The sequence below is a fragment of the Centruroides sculpturatus genome, unplaced genomic scaffold (genome assembly GCF_000671375.1).
Source record: "Centruroides sculpturatus isolate CEXI.00-Female unplaced genomic scaffold, Cexi_2.0 scaffold1455, whole genome shotgun sequence".
NCBI classification, from domain to species: Eukaryota; Metazoa; Arthropoda; class Arachnida; order Scorpiones; family Buthidae; genus Centruroides; species Centruroides sculpturatus.
The window spans coordinates 6,918-28,644 of NW_019385681.1; the positions used below are offsets into that span (position 1 = coordinate 6,918).

Below are 21,727 nucleotides of genomic sequence, written 5' to 3' on the forward strand. Positions count from 1 at the left end.
TTATAAACAAATAAATAAAAACTTAATAAATCAATCTTCAATTCTGAATAATATTTAATTTAATGAAGTAAAATTAGCATTATTTTCTCTCATTAAGAAAATGTAGAATAATCAGTTTTAATAAGTCCCAAAAGTTTATGCAAAAAAAAAAAGAAAAGTAAATATGCATGAAAATATACAGTGGGTGATCGGTTAACAAACATAATCCGTTCCAAGACTTTATTCGCTATCCGAATTGTTCGTTAACCGATTATCGATTTACCATAGGTTTTAATGGGAATTTAATTAATTCGTTCTGGAGACCCCTAAAAATAAAAAAAATATATACTTTCTTACTACGTTTATTTATATGTAATAATAAAAATACATACGTACACAGTCTTGCATTTTTATTAGTCATGTTTTTTTCCGTTTGAAAGGGTTAAAGAATCTGTCTAATGTCGATTGCTTTTCTCGCTTCGTCAGGATTTTTTGTAAGTAATTAATAGCATTGCAATTGTAGAAATCCCCAAGCCTCAACCTGGTTTGGACGCTATTCTAAGACCGTTGTTCTGACATCCTCCCACTTCTTCAAAGGATCTTTAATAACAGATATCGATATTAATCCACTTTTTCAGAAGAAAACATATCTCGCCGAGTTTCTTGNTACAGCCACAGAGATGCAATAGTATTTGAATGCTAAGAAGGTGGATAGCCCATAATTAATTCCGGGAAACAGTTTACTTTTTCCCCCGAAATTCTGGGACAAGCAAATGACTGGGAAATGAGAAACCCTACTTAGTACATAAAATAAAAACAACTTTTGTTTTTATTTTATGTACTAAGTTATTTAAAACAAATTTATTTTGTTCTGAACACAACCTTAGCTTTAATACTATATTTCTGATTGGCCATTAGAAAACTCTTATGGAAAGTTGCATTGATCAATGTTGATTGATAAAATTCCTTATGATTTAATAGTATCATATCAAATATTAGAGTGGAAAAAGTCTTCTGGATCATATTTTATCATACATTAAGTTTTAAATCTCCATACTACAGCTTTCAAATTTTGTCATGCTGGAAATTGAATTTGAAGTAATTTATGTATTTTACTAAAATAAATTAAATTTGCATAATTAGTTTTGAACTTTTTTCTTTTCTTTTTTTATTTATTTATATTACATTCGAAAATTATTTTTAGCAAGAAGGAAAATATGAAAAATTGGACAGGTGCCCATGAAACACAACTGGATATTGTAGCAAATAAAAAACCTGATTTAAAGGAGAGAATTAACATAGATTTGTTAGATGATGGTAATAATAATTTTAAAATTTTATCATTATAACATGTCTGTTTTGCTTATTTTTATTTGTATTAAGATTTTGATTGTTATATTTAAAAATAAATAAAAATTTTTTAAATTTTTTATTTTGTTACCTGTTAGTTAAACATCAATTTTTTTCCTACAATTATTCTTGTTCAAAACAGAAATTACTTATTAAATTAAAAGAATAGTTTAAAACAATATTTAAATTTGATTAAATATATTATTAATCAAACAATAATAATTTTTGTTAAAAGAAGAGCAGAATCAAGAAGTAGATGAAAATGATGATGAAATAACAGGGCCCAGACCAATGTTGCCATATTCTTCCATGTTTGTTTTTTCCCCCACTAATCCGTAAGTAATTTTAGTTGTAAATGAAAACTTTCAAAGTTTTGTTGTATTTTTATACAGTCCAGAAGATATACTTGCAAAAGAATCACTGTAATCAGTTTTCTGGTTTTATCATCTTAAAATTGGTCCCACTAGTCAGGATTTATGATACAGTTTTGTATTATGCCAAAATATCTTCAAGTTAAGAAATGAGAAAAATTAAAAGAGAATTAATGTAAAAAATTGTAAATTTTCATGTAAATACATTTGCTATGTTTTTTAAATATTTATTATATATAAAAAATATTTATAAATAGAAAATTAAAACTGAAGAAGAATTTTAACCCCTTCTCCAGTCACTGTTGATTTTTTGGCTTTGCTGTATCATACATTTGGTATGATACATCCTCTAGAAATTAATGAGATAAAAACAACTAATGCTACCTACTGAAAATAAACAAAAATATAAAAACTGTCTATTAGTGTTACTGGTAAATATGTTTAATTAATGTGTATGAACACTTTCAACAGTATATAACTGTCTTCAGGTATATATTTATGTATATGCTGAGTGTAAAGTATTGTTAACAAAGTTGTAAACAGAGAGGGAACAAAAGAAGCGTCGATCTCACTAATTGGATCCACATGTGGTCCGGTGATAGACCACTTGCCTGTTGGTGAACTCCTGGCTGTAAACAAGTAGGTTGGAATATTGGCAGATGTAAATGTAAGCATCACTCTCATCTGAAAAGTGGATCTGGGTGAAAGCTGTTCATGCATGGAGGTTTGTGATTGGTCGGAAGTTTCCTCCAAAAAAATCCTTAAATTGCAGAGCGAACAGGAGAGGAGAAAAGAAAGGGAAAGAGACTGGTAACACGGAAGTCTCAGGCACTTGGGAAGCCTGCTGAACTTAGAGAGCATACTCCTCTGGTAACTATCTCAGGGACAGGTAAGTGCTGAGACTGGACGAATTGTGCAGTTGAACCACTCCACAGGCTGACTGTGAGGCCTCTCCAAAGCTTAATAGTTCTCGAATGCCAATCTAGTATGTATTTGTCACGCTTTATGTATCTTGTATTTACTGTGTTTTCCAACTTGTACTGCCAACTTACTCCATATATATATAAACTGTAAATATTGTCTATCTTGAGTGGGGAGATGTACTTTCAATGAACCTGGATCAAACTATATCGAGTTGTGACAAATACGGCAAATCAACTCAACGAGATGAAGTTTGGGAAGAAACTTTACTCTGAGTCTTTAGAAAATTTGGGTATATACTATCACTAGCTTCCCAGCCCACATTGCATAGGATACTTTGCAATGATAGAGATGGGGTTACATTTTTTGAAAAGTTTGGCGTTTATGCTACACCTTTACAAAATCCACTAACTGAGTCAAATTTTTTATATATAGATACCACTACTAAAATGCTCCGTGTCCATCTAGCAGAGCATCATGAAGATATTACACATGGGAGATGTTCAACAGAGCTAGCCAAAAAAAATGATGGAATATAACTTTGATCTTATTTGGTCACAAGTTTTGCTAGTAAAACACTGTGGGGATAAGCAAATCTTGTTCATTTGGGAGTCTTTGTTTATTACATCAATGTTCCCATGCAACTCCCACACTTGATATGGGTTGTGCTGTTTGACTTGCTAAAATCGTAGGTCACAGTTGTGTGACAAGGAGATACTGGTGGCTAGGGGGCTCAAGTGTTTGTTTTGTTTAAATTTTCTTTATCTTATTAATTATTTCTGTGTATATTAATTCTGTTATTTTTGTTAACCATTGCCATTGTATATTATGTTTATTTTGTAATAGTGTATAATTTTGTATTTTTGAATTATGTTCCATGCTTGTGCATCTAGAGCAATTTGAAAATGTGTTTTATCTCTAGATTTATAATGTTCCATCTGCCATATTATCTGAAGAAAACTGTTATATACTGTCAAAAGTGCTTGTACTCATTAATTAAACATATTTACCAGTAATGCCAATTGACAGTTTTTATATTTTCATTTAGCTCTAGAAATTTTTATTTTAATGTCTCTGATGCATTAACTGTTGGAGAAATAGTGAAATAAACACACAATAGATGACATATTACAGAAATTATTAACTGTTTTTGGTGAGATAATTTACTTTTGTTTTGGAATCTGAAAGCATCTCTGTAAAATTGGCATTTTGTTTCTGGTAGTTTTTTCAAAAAAATTAGAATTTGTGAGAAGTTATAATTTTATAAATTGTTGATGTATATAAATGATACTGGCTGTTTGTGATTTGCATTTTCTATTTTATCTTTTGAAATTTGATTTGCTTGTATCTTATTACATTTGTAACACTTGAACAGAGCTTTGAATTAGACATTTCCCTTTACTGATTTCTTCCATTTTCCTTTTTCTGTCTTTTGTCTGGACTGTAAAGAAAAGGCTTATAGTATTGGCAGATCTTCTTTGTCTGTTTTCTTGATGTCAGCTTGTTTTATTTCTTTGTCCAAAAGACTATTTTCCTCGTTTTTTTTGTTTTATGGTTGCTGTATATTGGATCTTGTATATGAATGTCTCTTTAATCCAAACTTTTGTTTGGTAGATTATCTCACAGCACCACAGTTAGAAACATCTTTATTTTTTTTAAAAATTGGATTACATTGCAAATGCATTTTGGGTTTGCTTATATTCCAAACCCCTCCTCAGTGCTATACAAAAAAAAATATAAGAAAAATAATTAAGGACAATATTATCTAGATATTGCAGAAAGAGAATTTTTATGATACAGTCATTTTACATACCATAAGAAAACATAAAAAGTCTTTCACAATAGTTGCTTCATGTTGTGTATAAGATACAATGTAATTGCCAAATTTCAAAAGGGTATATAGGTGAAATAAGCTGAACATTGGAATCAAGAGTAAAAGAACATGAAGCAGTTATTTGATTGGGATACAGCAGTTCCCCATGGTTTACTCATACAAAGGATAATGGTTGTCAGATTGACAGAGACAATATAAAAATTTTACACTCAGAAAAAGATACTTATAAATGGAAGTTCAAAGAACATAGCGAAATACAAAAATATCTTGGGAAAAATTTGGTCAATATCTCAAATGGTATGCAAATAGACCCTCAGTGGTATAATTTGATAGAGGATGCTACAAAACATTATGTTTCTTAATTAAACCACAAAGGATACATTGTACGGTTGTTCAAATAGAAATACTTATTGTCGGTATGTATTCATATATCGTTAATAGAAAAACATTTGTTTGTAAAATAATTTTAGTTTCTAAATTACAGCTGTTATTGCTATGTTATATTAACATCCATAGCATTTCACTAAAGTGAACTAGTATCCACCCATTTTAGGTGTATGGAGATAAAATTGTAAGTTTTTTTAAAACTTTTGTAAAATTTTTTTCTGTTTTTATATAACTAAATGTGTTATAGGAAGAGAAACCTCTTTATATAAAAAACTTGAATGTTATGTATATTCACAGATGTTATTGTGAAAGATTTTTTATGTTTTCTTATAGTATGTAAAATGACTATCATAAAAATTCTCTTTCTGCAATATCTAGATAATATTGTCCTTACTTATATTTTTTTGTATAGCACTGAGGAGGGGTTTGGAATATAAGCAAACCCGAAATCCATTTGCAATATAATCCGATTTTTAAAAAAATAAAGATGTTTCTAACCATGATGCTGTGAGATAATCTACTGAACAAAAAGTTTGGATTAAAGAGATATTCATACAATTCATACATAAGAAAAAATAATAATAAAGTTTGTAAAATTAAGAATAACCACTAAAATGATCAAAAAATATTGATCAATCAATCTTGTTGAAATAGTTAATATTTCTTATTGAAAATATCAAACCAGTTTAATGACTGTAACAATCTTCAAAATTTTCTCAATCATTCTGTCTGAACTGTACAAAATGTTTAAAAAAAAAAAAAAATTAGCACTTGCATAGTAGACAGTACACATCATACTGAGAAAAATGACTTAGTAAACATTAAAAACTCAACTGTTTCTGAGTTAAATAATCTGATAAAAACCTAGATTTTTGAGAGAGTTTGTGAGTCTGTGAGAAGATGCAAGAGTACAAGTAAATAAAAAGAGGACATGTGGAACACCTGCAAATATCAAGGTAAAGATTTGGCAAGATTATCCTCTCTTTTCTTGTCACATGCAGCATATAGAGGCCAAAAAGTCAGTTGTGATACTAACACACAAAACTGTTTATAACTCAGCAAAAATAAGTTGAAAATGCAACTGTTTCTAAGGATTTTTTTATTCAGTATGGTTTGAACTATCTACCATGTAAGTGCTGAATTTTTTTTTCAACACCTTGTATAATATACAGCACTTTCACTAATCTAAAGTTCTAAATTATTATAATAATCTACATTTTTGAAATTTGTTATTTTGAGAAAAATCTATGAATTGTTTTCAAAACACAACAAATTAACAGTTAATAATTAACACAATAATTAACAGTATTGTTTTACTTGCTTCTTTTTTTTTTTTAATTCTATGGTGTCAAAATCTGTATTATTAAATTAAAGTAATGTTGTATAAAATTCAAATTATTATTTAATAATTTTCAAGTTAGAGAGCAGTAGTAAGATAAAATATGAAACTTTTCTAAACAGTAACTGGACGAAGAAAACAATCTTGGTCTCCTATTGGATGGCCTGACCATTACAATCATCAGATGATTACTATTCAATATATATAAAGTTCATCTTTCATTGAATGAGATATAGTTCATACAATTAAATATAAATAATACCTAGATTCTGATGCACATCCTGAATTTTTGTTTCTCTGACAACATTTATTATTTGGAAGCTGACAATTACTTTCTATACTTGTTGAAGCTTGATTTTCTAGTTTCTGACAGAGTCTTTCAGATAACTGCAAAGCTTTCAGAGCAGAACATTCTTCTATGTTTGTTGTATCAATGTATGACTAACAAGAAAAAATTAAGGTATTTAGAAAAATCAAATATATTATTAAGAATTAAAAACAATTTAAAATATTACATTTGAAATAGAAGTAATTAAAAATAACAGTGTTAAACTAAGAATTCATTTACATTGGTATCCAGTAAAATATATGACATAAATATCAAACCATTATTAAGGAACCAAAATATTTAAGTTTTAGAAATGTTTTCAGAATATTTGCTTTCTTAACTTCAGCTATTGAACTAAAGTTGAAATCTTAAATTTTGATAACTCTAATAATTGTCAAAATTTAAGAATTGAAATTTTATATTAGTCAATTTTAAAGAATTATATAATTTAAGTAACTAAAACTGTGATATAAAAAATTTCTAAAACTTAAATATTTTGACTTCTTGATGGTAGTTTGTTTTTCTTATCAGTCATGTGTACTCTTGAAGGTTGATGATTCAATATGGTAATTTATTATTGTTATTATATTTAAAAAAATAAATATAATTATACCATAAATAAATTTAATATGTACCATTATTATATTTAAAAATATTCATAACAATTATTAAGTATTTTTAATAATGTGAGGTCCTGGAAGGAATTTGGAATTTAGTGTTTAAATGTTAACGAATATCTGATGGGACAGTTAAACTCTCATCTATATAAAATAAAGATGACACAGTAGTGAGATTGAGGCCGAAGTTTTAAACAAGAAAATGTGTACATTGGATGTTCAGCGCTGCTTTCCCGTAAGCCTAGAAGTTTGACAATGGTGTTTGGATAGTCAGTGGAATCATGCTCGACATTCCAAACACCATTGTCAAGCTTCTAGGCTTATGGGAAAGCAGCGCTGAATGCCTGACGTACACATTTTTGCATTTAAAACTTTGGCCTCAATCTCGCTACTGTCTCACAAAGATAATTAAAAATTTTCTTTTGTCAAAAAAGTAAACCAAAGGCTGAAATTATGAGGGAGAATTTCAAAGTTTGAAGGAATTCTATCTGATTGGTATTGGATTGAGTGTCAATGATAAGCTCTCCTGCCCCCCAAAAGGTTTCAAATTGTCAACTAGAGACAAGGGAAGATCAATTGGAAAGTGATGAGGGAGATCATTGTCCAATCGAAATGCAGAATTGAGAAGTGAATGCCTTTAAAAACCTGCATTTCAAGGACACAAGGTTTTTTCTCCGAGATCCATTCTTTTTTCTCCCATGATCCATGTCCTGAGGAATTAACTCACAAAAACATGCTACTTAGAATACAATCCAGACATATTAAAAGTTTAAGTCCTCTTTGTTGTTGGGCGAATATTTTAATTGATCTGAACTTCTCACTTTATCCACAATTTCATCAGATGAAAAGAGTCCTGGGGCCATCAACCCATAAAATGTAAATTGCTGAGGGACCAATCATCAACAACAACAACAACAACAACATTCAAACTTTTCCTGGACTCTCTCCTCCAACTGAACAATCAAGTTGAATCCTTTGTAGGCAAAATTAACAAAACTCTTGTAAGCATATTTTTTTTTTCTCAATTAAACGGAATTAAAATGTAAATGGTAAGCCTGATTCAGTGTCCAAATCACACCCACATAAGACTCTCTCAACTCCTTGTCCATCCTGAAAATTGCATACAGTTGGCAACCTTACAATAAGTTATATTTTGGGTTGTCCAAAAAGTTCATAATGACTTTTTATAGATGATAACTGAATATGTTGAATGATGTCAAATCTATTAAAAGGGTAATATACCTATAAATGTAGTGACATGTTGCATTGAGAAGTATCCGTTAAAAAAACTTCAGTAGGATTTTTTAAAATTGCTTTTAATCTGCATCTTTGTTAAGATAGAACCAAACAAGATGTATTTTTGACATTTCATGCTTTTCTTTTTCTGAAAAGGCAAAAATGCAATACAAACAATAAATGAAATATGTACTGTTTATGGTGATGATGTTGCTGAATCAACAGTTTGCAAATGATGCAAATGATTTAAGATGATGTTCCATTCTTAGGAAGAATTTTATAATTATTTATTTTATTACTAAATTTAAAAAATTATTTTAAATTCTATAACTTTGAATGTTCATTGGAACAAATTGTAAAAGTAAAAATGGTTTAAATAAAGCTGTAAACATATTTTTGTAAATAAAATAGTTTATTACCTTAACAAACAATGTTGAAGATTTGTTCTTATTACAGTAGTACCAAGATTTTTGAATTTCAAAAATAATGACTATACTTTAATAATAAAATTCAGTTAAATTACCTGACATAAAATACATTTATTTTTAGATATTTTGTCTGAATCCGCACATAATTTATTGCCTATTCTGAAAATAATAAAAACATAATAAAAATTAATCACCATCAAATAATTTAAAAATAAAATTAAAGTTTTCATTTTTCTGTAAATTTCATGTGGGTAATACTTTTAATATAATTATTAAATTACTAATCATTATTTATTTTATTATTAACACAAATTATTTTTAAAAATAATTTTATAATGTAAATTTGAATATTTTTATTCTTAATGAAATTAAATATAAATTTTTTAACTATGCATTAGTTAAAAAATTTACAAGTAACCACTCATAATTCAGAAATTGTGTTTTTATTTGAACACTTTAGACCTCACATTATAATCATAAAATAGATGCACACAGTACACAGCAACTGTAGAATATGTTAATCAATAACAGATTTTCTTGAATACATGAAGAAAATAGACTGATCAAATTGTAAAAACACATTTAAACCTTTAAATTATGTTCAGATGTTAACCATTGTATTTGAAAAATTCAGCACTTAAAGAACATTAATATTTGAAATATTTGAAAAAGAATTGTTCATTAATTAAGTGATACAGAGAATGAGTGAATGTAAGATCAAAAATATTTTATAAATAAAAATAAGAGGCAGTTCCTGAGTGGTTACTTGTAAAATTTTTTATACAATACAATGCTGTGATTTACTGAATTCAAGAATAAACATTAGTTTATNTTCTACGCTCTATCTTTATTAGAACTCTATTTATTGAATCTTTTATTCTGAAGTCATGTGATGACATTAGAATTTCTGGGTTTCTTTCGGTAACAAGTCCGCCCCTGGTCGGAGTCGGATGGTAAGGAAAAGTCGGAGTCGGAGTCAGTAGATTTTTACGCGACTCCACAGCCCTGATTAAAATAGTATTGAAAACAAACAAAAAATATTAAATTTACTTATAATTAAAGCATAAATTTTAAAAATATCCAATTGTTGCGCTGGCTTTTACATTAAATTTTTAAAATACATTTTAACACGTTGACTCCCATAGTATTTTTCAAGATTCTGGTGTAAAAAACCAATTTCATTTAATCATATTATATTATTAAAAACTCTAATTATAGTACATAGTAATAATCATCAAAAAGCATATAGAATGTGTTTTTTAAAAAAAAAATCTTACAAATTATCTCATAGTTGGCTTATGTAACAGAAAGCTCTTTGCTAAAGCCAAACTACAAGTTTATTCGTGCACAGATACAATTTGACCTGTAGCTTCGCTACAGCCGAGCATCTAAATTCGTTAGTAATAAATCAGATATAGAGTTGAGTGCATCACACTTACGTCTTTCTTGAGTGTGTTGTTTTATAATTATTTTTATAATCAAATTATAAATACCCCAAATATGGATAAGAAAAGACCATTCACTGAAAAACAACTTGAGTACTAAGGTAATCTAAGTGATTCAGAATCTGACAAGATTTTTGGTGAGGATGGTAACGACAGTAGTGATTATGTAAGTACTGTACCTTCTGAGAATTCAAGTGAGGACAGTGATGATAAAGTCATCTCCGAACCTGAAGAAATGGTAGAAATGTTTAATTTCAATGGAAAATGTTCGATGAAACTGAATATAATTCGAGATTACAATTAAGGAATGTCTGGCATTGACTGATCAGATCAAATGCTATCAAAACAGCTTTAAGAAAGACTATTAGATAGCCCAAAAAGGTTGCATTACATATTATAGAGATATATATACACAATGTGCACAAACTTTTTCAAAAAGTAACTTCTTCTAAAATAAAACTTATAAAGTTTAGAGAAGCATTTGTCAATGCATTAATTGGAGAAGAGATTCAACCAGTTTCAAAAACATTAGATTGCAAGAGCTTCATTATTTACAGAGTATCCCACCTACCGAAAAAAAAGAAAAAAACAGCATCTGACAAAGCCATGTTGAATTTGTACCAAAGCTAAAAAATGCTGAGAAATGCATTATTTCTGTCCAATCTGTCCAGAGAAGCCAGTCCTTTGCATGAAAGATTGTTTTAAAAATTATCACAAACAATAAAATATGCTTTTGCTTTTGAATAAACTTTTTATGATTACATTTTCTGTTCATTTATTAATAAATGTTCTGTTCATGTAAGCCAACCTTGATTTTTTGTTCTTGCCCCTGAGGCTATCTATTCATATTTACACTGATATACTACGAATTTCATCGTAGCTGCACAAATATGGAAAGTAAAAAAACTACGAGATAACTCATATGTGGTGACGTAAGCAATAACACAAACTATGAGTTGTCTCATAGTTGGCAGTCAATGTGTTAAATAATACATAATTTGATTGGAGTGGAGCAAATATAATAAAATCAGTTAAGGAAAAAACTTAGCTAAATTCATTGCGGTCCTAGAAATTTACAAGGCTATCACATATAGCAATTACATCAATAAAAGAGATTCAGTAACTATTTTCAATGCTTGCTGATAAAGACAGCAATTAGATATTTGGTCTAATATTGTAATAACAATAGAAGACTAATTAAATATCAAAAGCTACATATTTATTAAAAAATACATTGATCTTTAATTTTGATTTCTATTCTATTTTAATCCAAATAATTTTTGCCAAGCATAAAATTATTTTATGCTTGGCAAAAATCAGGTTTGTTGTTATAATTAATTCCGTACAGTTTATCACAAATCAATACTAATGATGATAAATTTAATACTAATGGCATAAATTAATAAATTAATTAATTCTGCAAAGAACTAATTAATTTGTTAATTCATGCCATTAGTATTAAATTTATCATCATTAATATTGATTTGTGATAAAGATAAACAGACACCAACTTAAGCTCACCTTTGTAGATAATGTTTGTTTAACTTGATATGGTATATCTAAAAAATGGTTGTACATGGCTATTTCTTTGTTGAGAAATTCTCTGAAAATATAATAAATACTTCTAAAAACTTTTTAACATAATAATATTAATAATAATAAAAAAATATATAACATATATATCAGTGAACTATGAAGGTTAAAAGCCAAATCCAAATTATTAGATTATTAAATTTTAGATTTATGAAATATAATAATTTTATTAAATATATTGTATAAACAATTTTAAATAGTTGCAATACAAAGATGTAATACTAAAAAACCGTGCTTATAAATTATCGATAATCTCTGTTTTTTTATGGGAATATAAAATAATACCTTACAGCTAACTATTTTGATTATAAGAAAACATGCCTTATTAAAGAAATCATTTAAATATTTTTAAAACTTAAATGCTTTTGAGCTTTCCCTGCTCATTTTCAAGGACACAATTATCTAAATTATGGTAATTGATAAAATAATTAAATTATATATATTACTGAAGAGGTATCAACTTAAATTCAAAAAACTTTTTTAATAAATGTATTTCAAGCTTCTGAATTATTGTATTTTGAAAATGTTTTTAAAATATCAGTTTTGTTTTTAATATTAAAATATAGAAAATAAATATAAAATTTCCAATGAGATCAATGTAAATTATATTAAAATTAAATGTAAAAAAAAGAAAAGATTAATTTTCTGAGAACTGTTTTCTTTTTATACTTACTTCCAGAGGTATGTTAGAAAATATAACTACTAGCTTTTATGAGAAAAACTCTTTATTTACATTAAAAATAAGTGTTTCCTCCAAAGAGATTTTTGATGTAAATAAAGTTTTTCTCATAAGTGCTAGTACTTATATTTTCTGACATATCTCAGGAAGTCAGTATAAAAGGAAATGTTTCTTGAAAAATTTATCTTTTTTTAAATTCAATTTTATAAAATATAGAAAGTTATAATACCTACATAACCAAACAGATTTCCTGATTTCTTATTTTCATTTTCATATAACCATTTATTATAATTAAAAATAAATGTTGAAAAAATTTTTGTACAGAATATTCTTAGTCAGAAACTTTGTTGTGCATTTTGAATAAAAAAAAAAAATGCAAGTTATAACTGATATTTGTAAATTGAAAATAAAAATATTTTGAAATTCCATATATAAAGGAAACGTTAATTGTTTCATTCTAAAAATTAAAATTCCTATAAAATTTATAGTTTCACTGCTCATTTATATATTATTAATACTTAATTAACACTAACCAAAATTAAATTCTTTATTTATTTATTTATTTTAGTTACAATGAGAAAAGTCTGAGTAAGATAAAAGATTTCCATCCGAACAATAAAACCTGTGATAATAAAATAAACAATAGGTAAATAAAAGAGCTAAAAATACATTAAAATTTATGTTTGTGCAATACATCTTCAGATAACTAAATAGATTCCTTTATAATTTTATTATATGTTATTATAAATTTATTAAAATATTAATTTAAAATATAAAACTACCTCATTGGTCTGAGGATTGGTATTGCATATCTACCATCAACAAAGCCCTACAGGAAATTAAAAATAAAAATAATTAATTTATAAAAGTGCAATTTGCAATTTTATTATATAATAAATACAATTCAAACACATGAAACATAATAAATTATTCAATTTTTACTTAACTGTTTCATCAGCTATATTAGCACCACATCCTTGAGCAAGATCAGACAACAACCGAATAGCAAGCAAAGTGGCAGATTCACCAACAAAAATCTTAGAACAGTCAACATTTTTAGCAATATCCATAATTAAGTTATATCTATAAACATGAAATATATAGAATAGTAAAAACTCTTTAATACATTTTTAAGAATTTTTAAAGTAAATGTATATTTAATTTTACAATATAATAATGTAAATAATTAATGTAATATGCAGAATATAAAATTTAAATATAATACCAGAATTTTCTAATGATTAGCATGAAAGCAACTAAATTTAATAATTTATATCTACAAATTTTATAAATATTATTTAAAAACATATTAGAAATAAGGTCAATTTTGGAAATTCAAATTAGTAATAATAATAATAATAATGATTAGGAGAAGTAATAATACTATATATCTTTGTACACAGATTTGTAAAATACTGTTTTAAATTAAATATACTGATTTCTAAATTTCAGTTTGAATTTTGACAACTTAATTAACTGTATTCATAGCAAATTTTGAATTTCAATATATGAATTGAATATACATAAAGACTGAATGTTAATGTAAATGTTGATTTAATCTAATCATTAATTATGATTTACAATGCTCTAACAAAATATTTATAGTTCTTATATTGGTTAAATGGTTATGCAACTTAATGTTTATAGATTCTCTCATCAAATATTAAGTGAAACAAATATTGTTTTCTATGCCCTACAACTAAGAATTAAATTATATAAAGATGCTCTTCAACTTAGTGTTTTGACATACAATATTTCACACATACAATGGCTGATGCAAGTAAAGTGGAAGCATGAGAAATATTTAAAATTTGAATTCAAGCTGCTCTACTTATGCATTAATGATCTTTCTTGATGAATGATTCAATGAGAAAACGAGAAACTTAAGATAATATCTAACTATAGCAATTACGGTGATCACTCAGTTTGGGCTATTGTAATCAACAATAGCCTAAACTCATGTTATGTTCTGAATAAGTCACAATGTTATGTACTATATAATCTTGTATATAGCCTATTTATTTATTTTTTTTATTTTTATTTTCAACTTGTGTTTCTTGGAATGTAACCCTATTGCAAGTCAAGGAGAGACTATATTTTGAATAAATGTTTCTCTTAATTATTTTATAGCTTTCAATCTGCCAATTTCTACATTTCATTCTGACTGTTTAACAAGATTAAGCTCAATAATTTGAATATTTATTATTCATCTGTCTTTAATTCAGTGATTTTTCTTAATGCAATGTGAAGATAAATTATATTGTAGAATTCATAAATTTTATAAAATTATAAAACATATTTGCATGGATTTTACTTAGTAAACTTTATATCCTTTGTAAACTACTGCTAATTTTTATTAAAAAATAATAATAAATAAAGAGCAAATGTAATTTAAATATTGCAAATGCTTATTATCTTCCTAATTTTGATATAAACATATTTCTATTACCTAGACTATTTTTTAATTTTATATTGAGAAATATTTCAAAACTTTCAAGAAAACTTTTTATTTATTAATTATGAATTTCAACCTACCTTAAATTTTTTATGAAATTTTCTTTAGAACTCAATGATTTAAAACTATCTAAAGCTTCCATTAATAATTTTTTCTCTTTGTTATAATTAATAAAATTAAAATATGATGCATCCAAAGATTGATAAAATACACTCTTCTCATCATGGTATACCTAATGAAAAGCAAAAAAAATCTTAATAAAAAATAAAACATAATAAAATTAGTCTTCTAAAAAAAAATAAACTTTTAAACTATAAAAATAAAACAACATATAGATTCTTGTAATAATCAGATCTTCAGATTTAAATTTTGTGATCTTTTATATTTATGTTTAACTATTTTCTACTACTTAGCTCTTTTTATGAAATGTTATTTTAGTTCTGCATAAACTCTTCACAGCACAAAGTGTGACAGCGGGCGAGGACAGCTCATCTGGCCCGCTGCCACAGTTTACCACAAACAAAACTAAAATATAATTATTTATATGGAAATATCATAGATTGTAGATAAACTTAGTATGTACAAATAATTAAAATAAGTATAAATAAAAATACCAAAACTGGTCCAATCTAATTTTTGCATCTTACAGTAATACGATTTTTAGATAAATAAGTGAAATAAAAAACTTGGTGACTTTTCATGAGTTTGGATATCAGAGTGCATTAATGGACGTTACTGTAAGGTTGTGTCAGTTGTGGCTCCTGGTTTCGTGTGCTTTTCGTATGTTATTCTCGGAATACCATTTTAGTTTACACATCCGTGGAAAGAGCTCTTCAGCCCGGTTCGTATGGTATATTAATTATATAATTTTCTTAATTAGGGTGGGAGCTAAAGGATTTTAAATTTTGCAATTTTCAGTAGGCTCTTGCGAGAGGGGGATAAATCGGAAGTGACGCGGATTTGGGGGCTGTATTTACTATATCATTTTGTATTAGATGTGTAAATTTGGGGTAGATCGGTGTATTTTTAACGGTGATATAAGCGTTTTATTCTATAGCATTACCAGTTATGGAAATTTTCAAAAGTAACGAACTTTTAACGGTTTTGGTTAACGGTTTTTTTTTTTTGTTTGTTTGTTTATTTAATTTAAATAATAATAAAGCTTTAGTTAAATATTTATTGATCTCATTATATAAATACTTTAGATTTTAAGGATTTTGGGTTTTTTTTTTCGGGGGAATTCTTTTTCGGGATTTTAGTATTATATTTCAGTTCTCGGGTCATAGCTTGTAGGGTTCTTTGGTTTTTGTTTTGGTTTGTCTTTTATTCTTTGGTTTTCTCGGGCTCGAGCTCTTTTCACTGGGTTATTGTTCGAGGTGCTCATTGACAGTATGGACAATATCAGGAGAGAAATGAAATGTAACGATCCCAGGGTTGTTTTAGCACCCTTTGATGACGTTGACATCAATTCTTCGCAGACACGAATTATTTTGGCTGAAACACAAAACGACCGGGGGGAGCCAGCTGAGGAGGAAATGATTAGGGACAGTGAATTCTTACTTGGTCGTGTACTTGACCTCTGTCCGGGGAACACTAACTCAAGTATCAAAGTCAACCAAAGATTGGAATTAAGGAAATGTGCAAGAAAATTATATGGTTATCTGCATGAAATGTATGGAATAATTAAAGAAATCAGGAAAAATAAAAGAGGACCCACAGAGACACAAATGCCTAATATCCCACAGAAAACTTATGCGGAAATAGTGAAAACTACTAATAACTCAAGTTCTACAACCAAAATAATATCGAAATCTCTCTCATCTAAGATTAACAATGAGGGCACAGGTGGAACACATGCTGTTCTCGTTTATCCTTCTCAAGGGGCTCAAGAAGAGCACACTGACATAAATAACATTGTGAATACGATTATGACAGAGGTAAACCCAGCTAATATTGGCTTAAAAGTTAAAGGAGTCAGGAAGATAAGGAATGAAGGAGCTTGCTTTAGGGTTGGTAGCTACAAAGACGGAGAGAAATTATTGAAAGCAATCGAAAAGATTCCATCCACTAAAGAAAAAATTAGATGCCACATAGCTGAAGGACGGAAACCACGAATAATTCTTCTTAATGTCCCAGAATCTGTTGAAAATGACAGTCTTTTAGAAATGGTATACAATCAAAACAACATTTGGGGAGAACTCAGTAAGGAAGAATTTTTAGAAACATGTAGAATCAGCACTATAATTACTAGAGGAAATATAAGAGAAAATTGTCATCATGTGGTAATATCAGTCTCACCCTATATTAGAAATTTACTAATCAAACACAGATATCTTTCGTTGGCATGGGCAAACATTAAACTAGATGACTTTATACCAATTATTAGGTGCTTTCAATGCGCCGGCTTCAACCATATGGCAAAGGACTGTACCGAGAAAGCCCACTGCAGTCATTGCACGAAAGAACATAAATTCAATGAATGCAATGAAAAACAAAAAACACCGTGTTGCATTAATTGCATAAAGTATAATAGAGAGCAACCTGCAACAAAAAAAGTCCCGACAAATCATAATGCGTATAACAAAATATGTTTTACATTACAAAAATTGAAAGCTCAGAAAATTAAACAAACAGACTATGGGATCTAATGCTACTGGTAATCTAACAGGGACACCATATTTACACAGTGTACAAGGGACTACAAATCAAAATGCTGATATCACTATTATTCAAATTAATGCGGAGAAATGTAAAGCAGCCTCTTCCCTTCTGATTAAGACAGTCACAGAAAAGAAAGCGGATGTGATAATTATACAGGAGCCGTATACTTTAGACGGTGGCATTGTTCGGTTTGGTAACTGGAAAACATTCCCTCCCAAAGGCCTTTTCACGACACCGAAAACGGGGATTCTAGCTCCAAATAAAGACTTAAACATGGACTTCTGCCCTTTACTCAGTTTGGATTATATTACCACGGTCCAGATTTCTCACAGGAATAAAATATTGTACATTACTTTGGTGTACGGCTCGCCATATGCAGAGATACAGGATCTTCTGATTAAATTAGATGACATCAGCAAACATATTAAGAATTCACCCTGGATTATAGCCGGTGACTGCAATGCGAAGTCGCCATTGTGGTTTAGCCCGATTGAAGATGTACGGGGCAGGAAACTCAGACTTCTTATCCAGCCACAACATGGTTTCTTGCAATACCAGTAATTTACCAACTTTCTTTACACACAGAGGAGAAAGTTGGGTGGACATTTCTGCTGCAAACAGTTACGCTCTTAAATATATTGATAAATGCGAAACTGTAGAAGATATAACAGCCAGTGACCATAGATACATTATTTGGAAGGTCATTAACACTCCGGCACTAAAGACTGACAACAGCCTTAAAGGTTTTACAGACTGGAATACTTTCAAAATATACTTTAACACTTTTTGGGCCTCCAAACAGATATACAACATGGACGTGGACTCATTAGCCGAGCATCTTAACTACTGTATTATTGAATCTTACCATCTTTCCACACATTATAAACAGATTACTAGGAATAATGCTCATTGGTGGAATAACGATCTTTCGGATCTTAGAAGGAAAACACGTAAGCTTCAAAAGAAATATCGGACGGAGACTGACCCGGAGGAAAAATCTGTGAAGAGAAGAGAATACTTACAATGTTTTAATAATTATAAGACAAACATAAATAAAGCCCGGAGCCAAGCTTGGCATAAGTTCTGCACGCTAGCTAGCAAAACAAACGTGTGGAGTGAACCCTACTACGTAGTGTGTAAAAAGAGAACAAGGGCAGAAATTCCAGCTAACATTCTTAAATCAGATGGCACTTATACTACAGATTATACGGAAATGGTCAATTACCTTCTTGATACACACTTTCCTAATGATAACGAAGAAGATGATAACAATATTCAAGCAAATATTAGAAGAAATGCATCAGTTCTTCCAGACACAGAGGAGGATAGACCTTTTACATTCCTAGAAATAAGCTATAAAATCAGTTAAAAATAGAAAAGCGCCAGGGCCAGATGGCATAACCCCAGAAATGTTAAAACATGCATTCAACGCTGTGCCGGTGGCTCTTTCATATATACATATAACAAATGCCTTGAAGAGGGATGTTTTCCAAGAATTTGGAAAGAGGCAGCAATTAAATTTATACCGAAACCCGGGACAACTGGCCATTTTAAACCAACTCAGTATAGACCAATTAGTCTCTTATCCATACCCAGCAAGGTACTGGATGGTTTAATTATTGAAAGAATAAACTTCCACTTATATAATAATAATTGGATGCACAAAGAGCAGTATGAATTTACTAAACAGCATTCCACCTATCATGCGTTATATAGACTTATTACTTTTATTAAAGAAGCATGGACTCGTAATGAACATGTGTTGATAGTTACCATAGATTACAGAAATGCTTTCAATACTTTATGGTGGCCAGCGCTTTTTCATCAGCTTCGACAGGCCGGATGTCCGAAAAATCTATTTACCATCCTTAAGAGTTATTTAACAGAGAGAACAGCAGGAGTATACCATCAAAGAGGAAATGTCATACGCTCTATTTTTAGAGGTTGCCCACAGGGGTCAAGGTCGGGCCCTGGGCTTTGGAACATTGTTTGCAACGACCTCCTTAAATTGAACGAACATAACGAAGATAATTGGAGACTACAAAGCTACGCGGATGACACTGTGCTCATGATTTCACATAGGTATGGAAAAAGACTACAAGAGAAAGCAAACATGATACTGCATAAAATATACAATTGGAGCAAACAGAATAAACTTGACATCAATTATGATAAGTGTGAGAATATGGTTCTCTCAAAAGGAAAACAACTTCAAAAGGCTTTCAAAATAACCATTAATGGAAATAGGATTAAAAATGTTAACGTGATGAAATATTTAGGAGTAATGATTGATTGTAGCTTAACCTGGACTAAACATTTAGATTACATCGCAAGTAAAATAAGCAAAACAATGAATGCCATGTTAAGTATTGCTCACAAGGAGTGGGGCCTCAGTGGGAAAGCAATTACAATGCTAAATAAAGCATGCATCGAACCAGCTATTTTATATGGTGCTCCGTTTTGGGGCGAAAAAATTGACAATATTAACTTCAAACGTAAGATTCAATCCATACAACGACCGATACTCATCAGAATGTGTAGAGCATATAGGACAACGTCCAACGCGGCATTGCAAGTATTAGCAGGGTGTACTCCATTATACCTGAAAGTTAAAATGCTAACATGGACATGGACATTCAACAATATACAGATTACAAAAGAAGGCCTCAACAATCTTACGAAGTATGCGGATATCGGTTGCCTCCCTAATCTGGATTATAATTTTTTACAGACCTTTGTCAATAATGGAATAATCAAAGAGAAATCTAAATACGTTCACCCAACAAATAACTACAAGGCTGACATCACTGATATTAATGCAGAACCATACCCTACTAACTTTATCTTTACGGATGGTTCCAAAAACAACAGAAATGTAGGAGCATCTTTTATTCATTTTAAACATGGCAATGCAAACTTCAAACATGAAGCCGGCTTTAAACTAGCCAGCTATTGCTCTGTTCCTGATGCCGAATTGTACGCTATATTTCAAGCTATCTCTTACATTTACACATTGAAAGACTACAAAGGACATCTACGTATATGTACGGATAGCCAAACCTCACTTCGTCGTATCAACAGTGACTATTTTGATTGCGATATGATAAATAACATCCGGAATAAGTTGAAGAATATACACAACTATAAAATCAGCTTCGCTTGGGTTAAAGGCCACAGCGGGGTGCAGGGAAATGAAGAAGCAGATAGACTAGCGAAAAAGCATGCTAATGAGAATGGTGAGATCATCTATACTGCTCTTACCAAGAAAAACATCAAGGATCTGATTCAACAAACTGCCCTTCAGCTGTGGCAAGTGGATTGGGAAAATGGTGATACAGGAAGAATCACCTTTAAATTTTTCCCATGTATTCAACAGCGCCTTGCCATGAAACATTTGAATATTGGTTACATCATGACACAGACATTCACCGGACATGGGAATCTGAAGCACTACCTTCATCGATTCGGTCTTTCCGACGAAGAAACATGCAGTTGCGATGGTGCATCGGTCCAAGATGTCGATCACTTGATCTTCTACTGCAGCAACTATAACAGAGAAAGAAGCTCTTTAATTCAACAAACATTGCAACACGGGTTCAATTGGCCATGCGAACTACACCATCTCGTAACTGAAAAAGAACTCTTTTATGAACTTCAAACTTTTATTAAGAAGACTAAAGCGCTTGAGACGAACTTTAAAAGAACACATTAGTGTTCTTGTCTCTACACCCTCTATCGATCTACATGGTTCAGTTGCCCCTACATTTGTTTCTAATTATTTTGTACTAGACGGCGAAAAGCCGTATTTGTTATAACCTTTTCGATATATAGTTTAAGTTAATTTATTGTAATACTTTACTTTCGGTGATAACTGTAAGATTCAGATTTCATCAATGTATAATTTATGTTTTTTGATGGCGAGAAGCCATATTTGATTAATACATTAATTAATGTTGTCTAATTACTATTGTATTTTCGATTAGTAAATTTGATCATTCTGTGTGTAATCATTTTCCTTAAAATATTTTGTTAAAAGTTTATTTATCGTCTGTATTCTGACAGGCAAGAACTGTATTTGTTCAAAATATTGATTTGATTTATGTT

General features: G+C 29.4%; 1 protein-coding gene across 1 annotated transcript in view; it reads right to left on the reverse strand.

Annotated features, from left to right (window-relative positions):
* Positions 1-10,763: 10,763 nt before the first annotated feature.
* Positions 10,764-21,727, reverse strand: part of LOC111641147 (cytoplasmic tRNA 2-thiolation protein 2-like) — a 28,845-nt gene continuing 17,881 nt past the window's right edge. Inside the window, exons 6-10 of the mRNA XM_023387272.1 lie at positions 15,043-15,194; positions 13,455-13,590; positions 13,290-13,336; positions 11,757-11,838; positions 10,764-10,802 (exon numbers count right to left, since the gene is read on the reverse strand). Coding sequence (XP_023243040.1) covers positions 10,764-10,802; positions 11,757-11,838; positions 13,290-13,336; positions 13,455-13,590; positions 15,043-15,194 — 456 coding nt within the window. The remainder of the gene's footprint in view (positions 10,803-11,756; positions 11,839-13,289; positions 13,337-13,454; positions 13,591-15,042; positions 15,195-21,727) is intronic.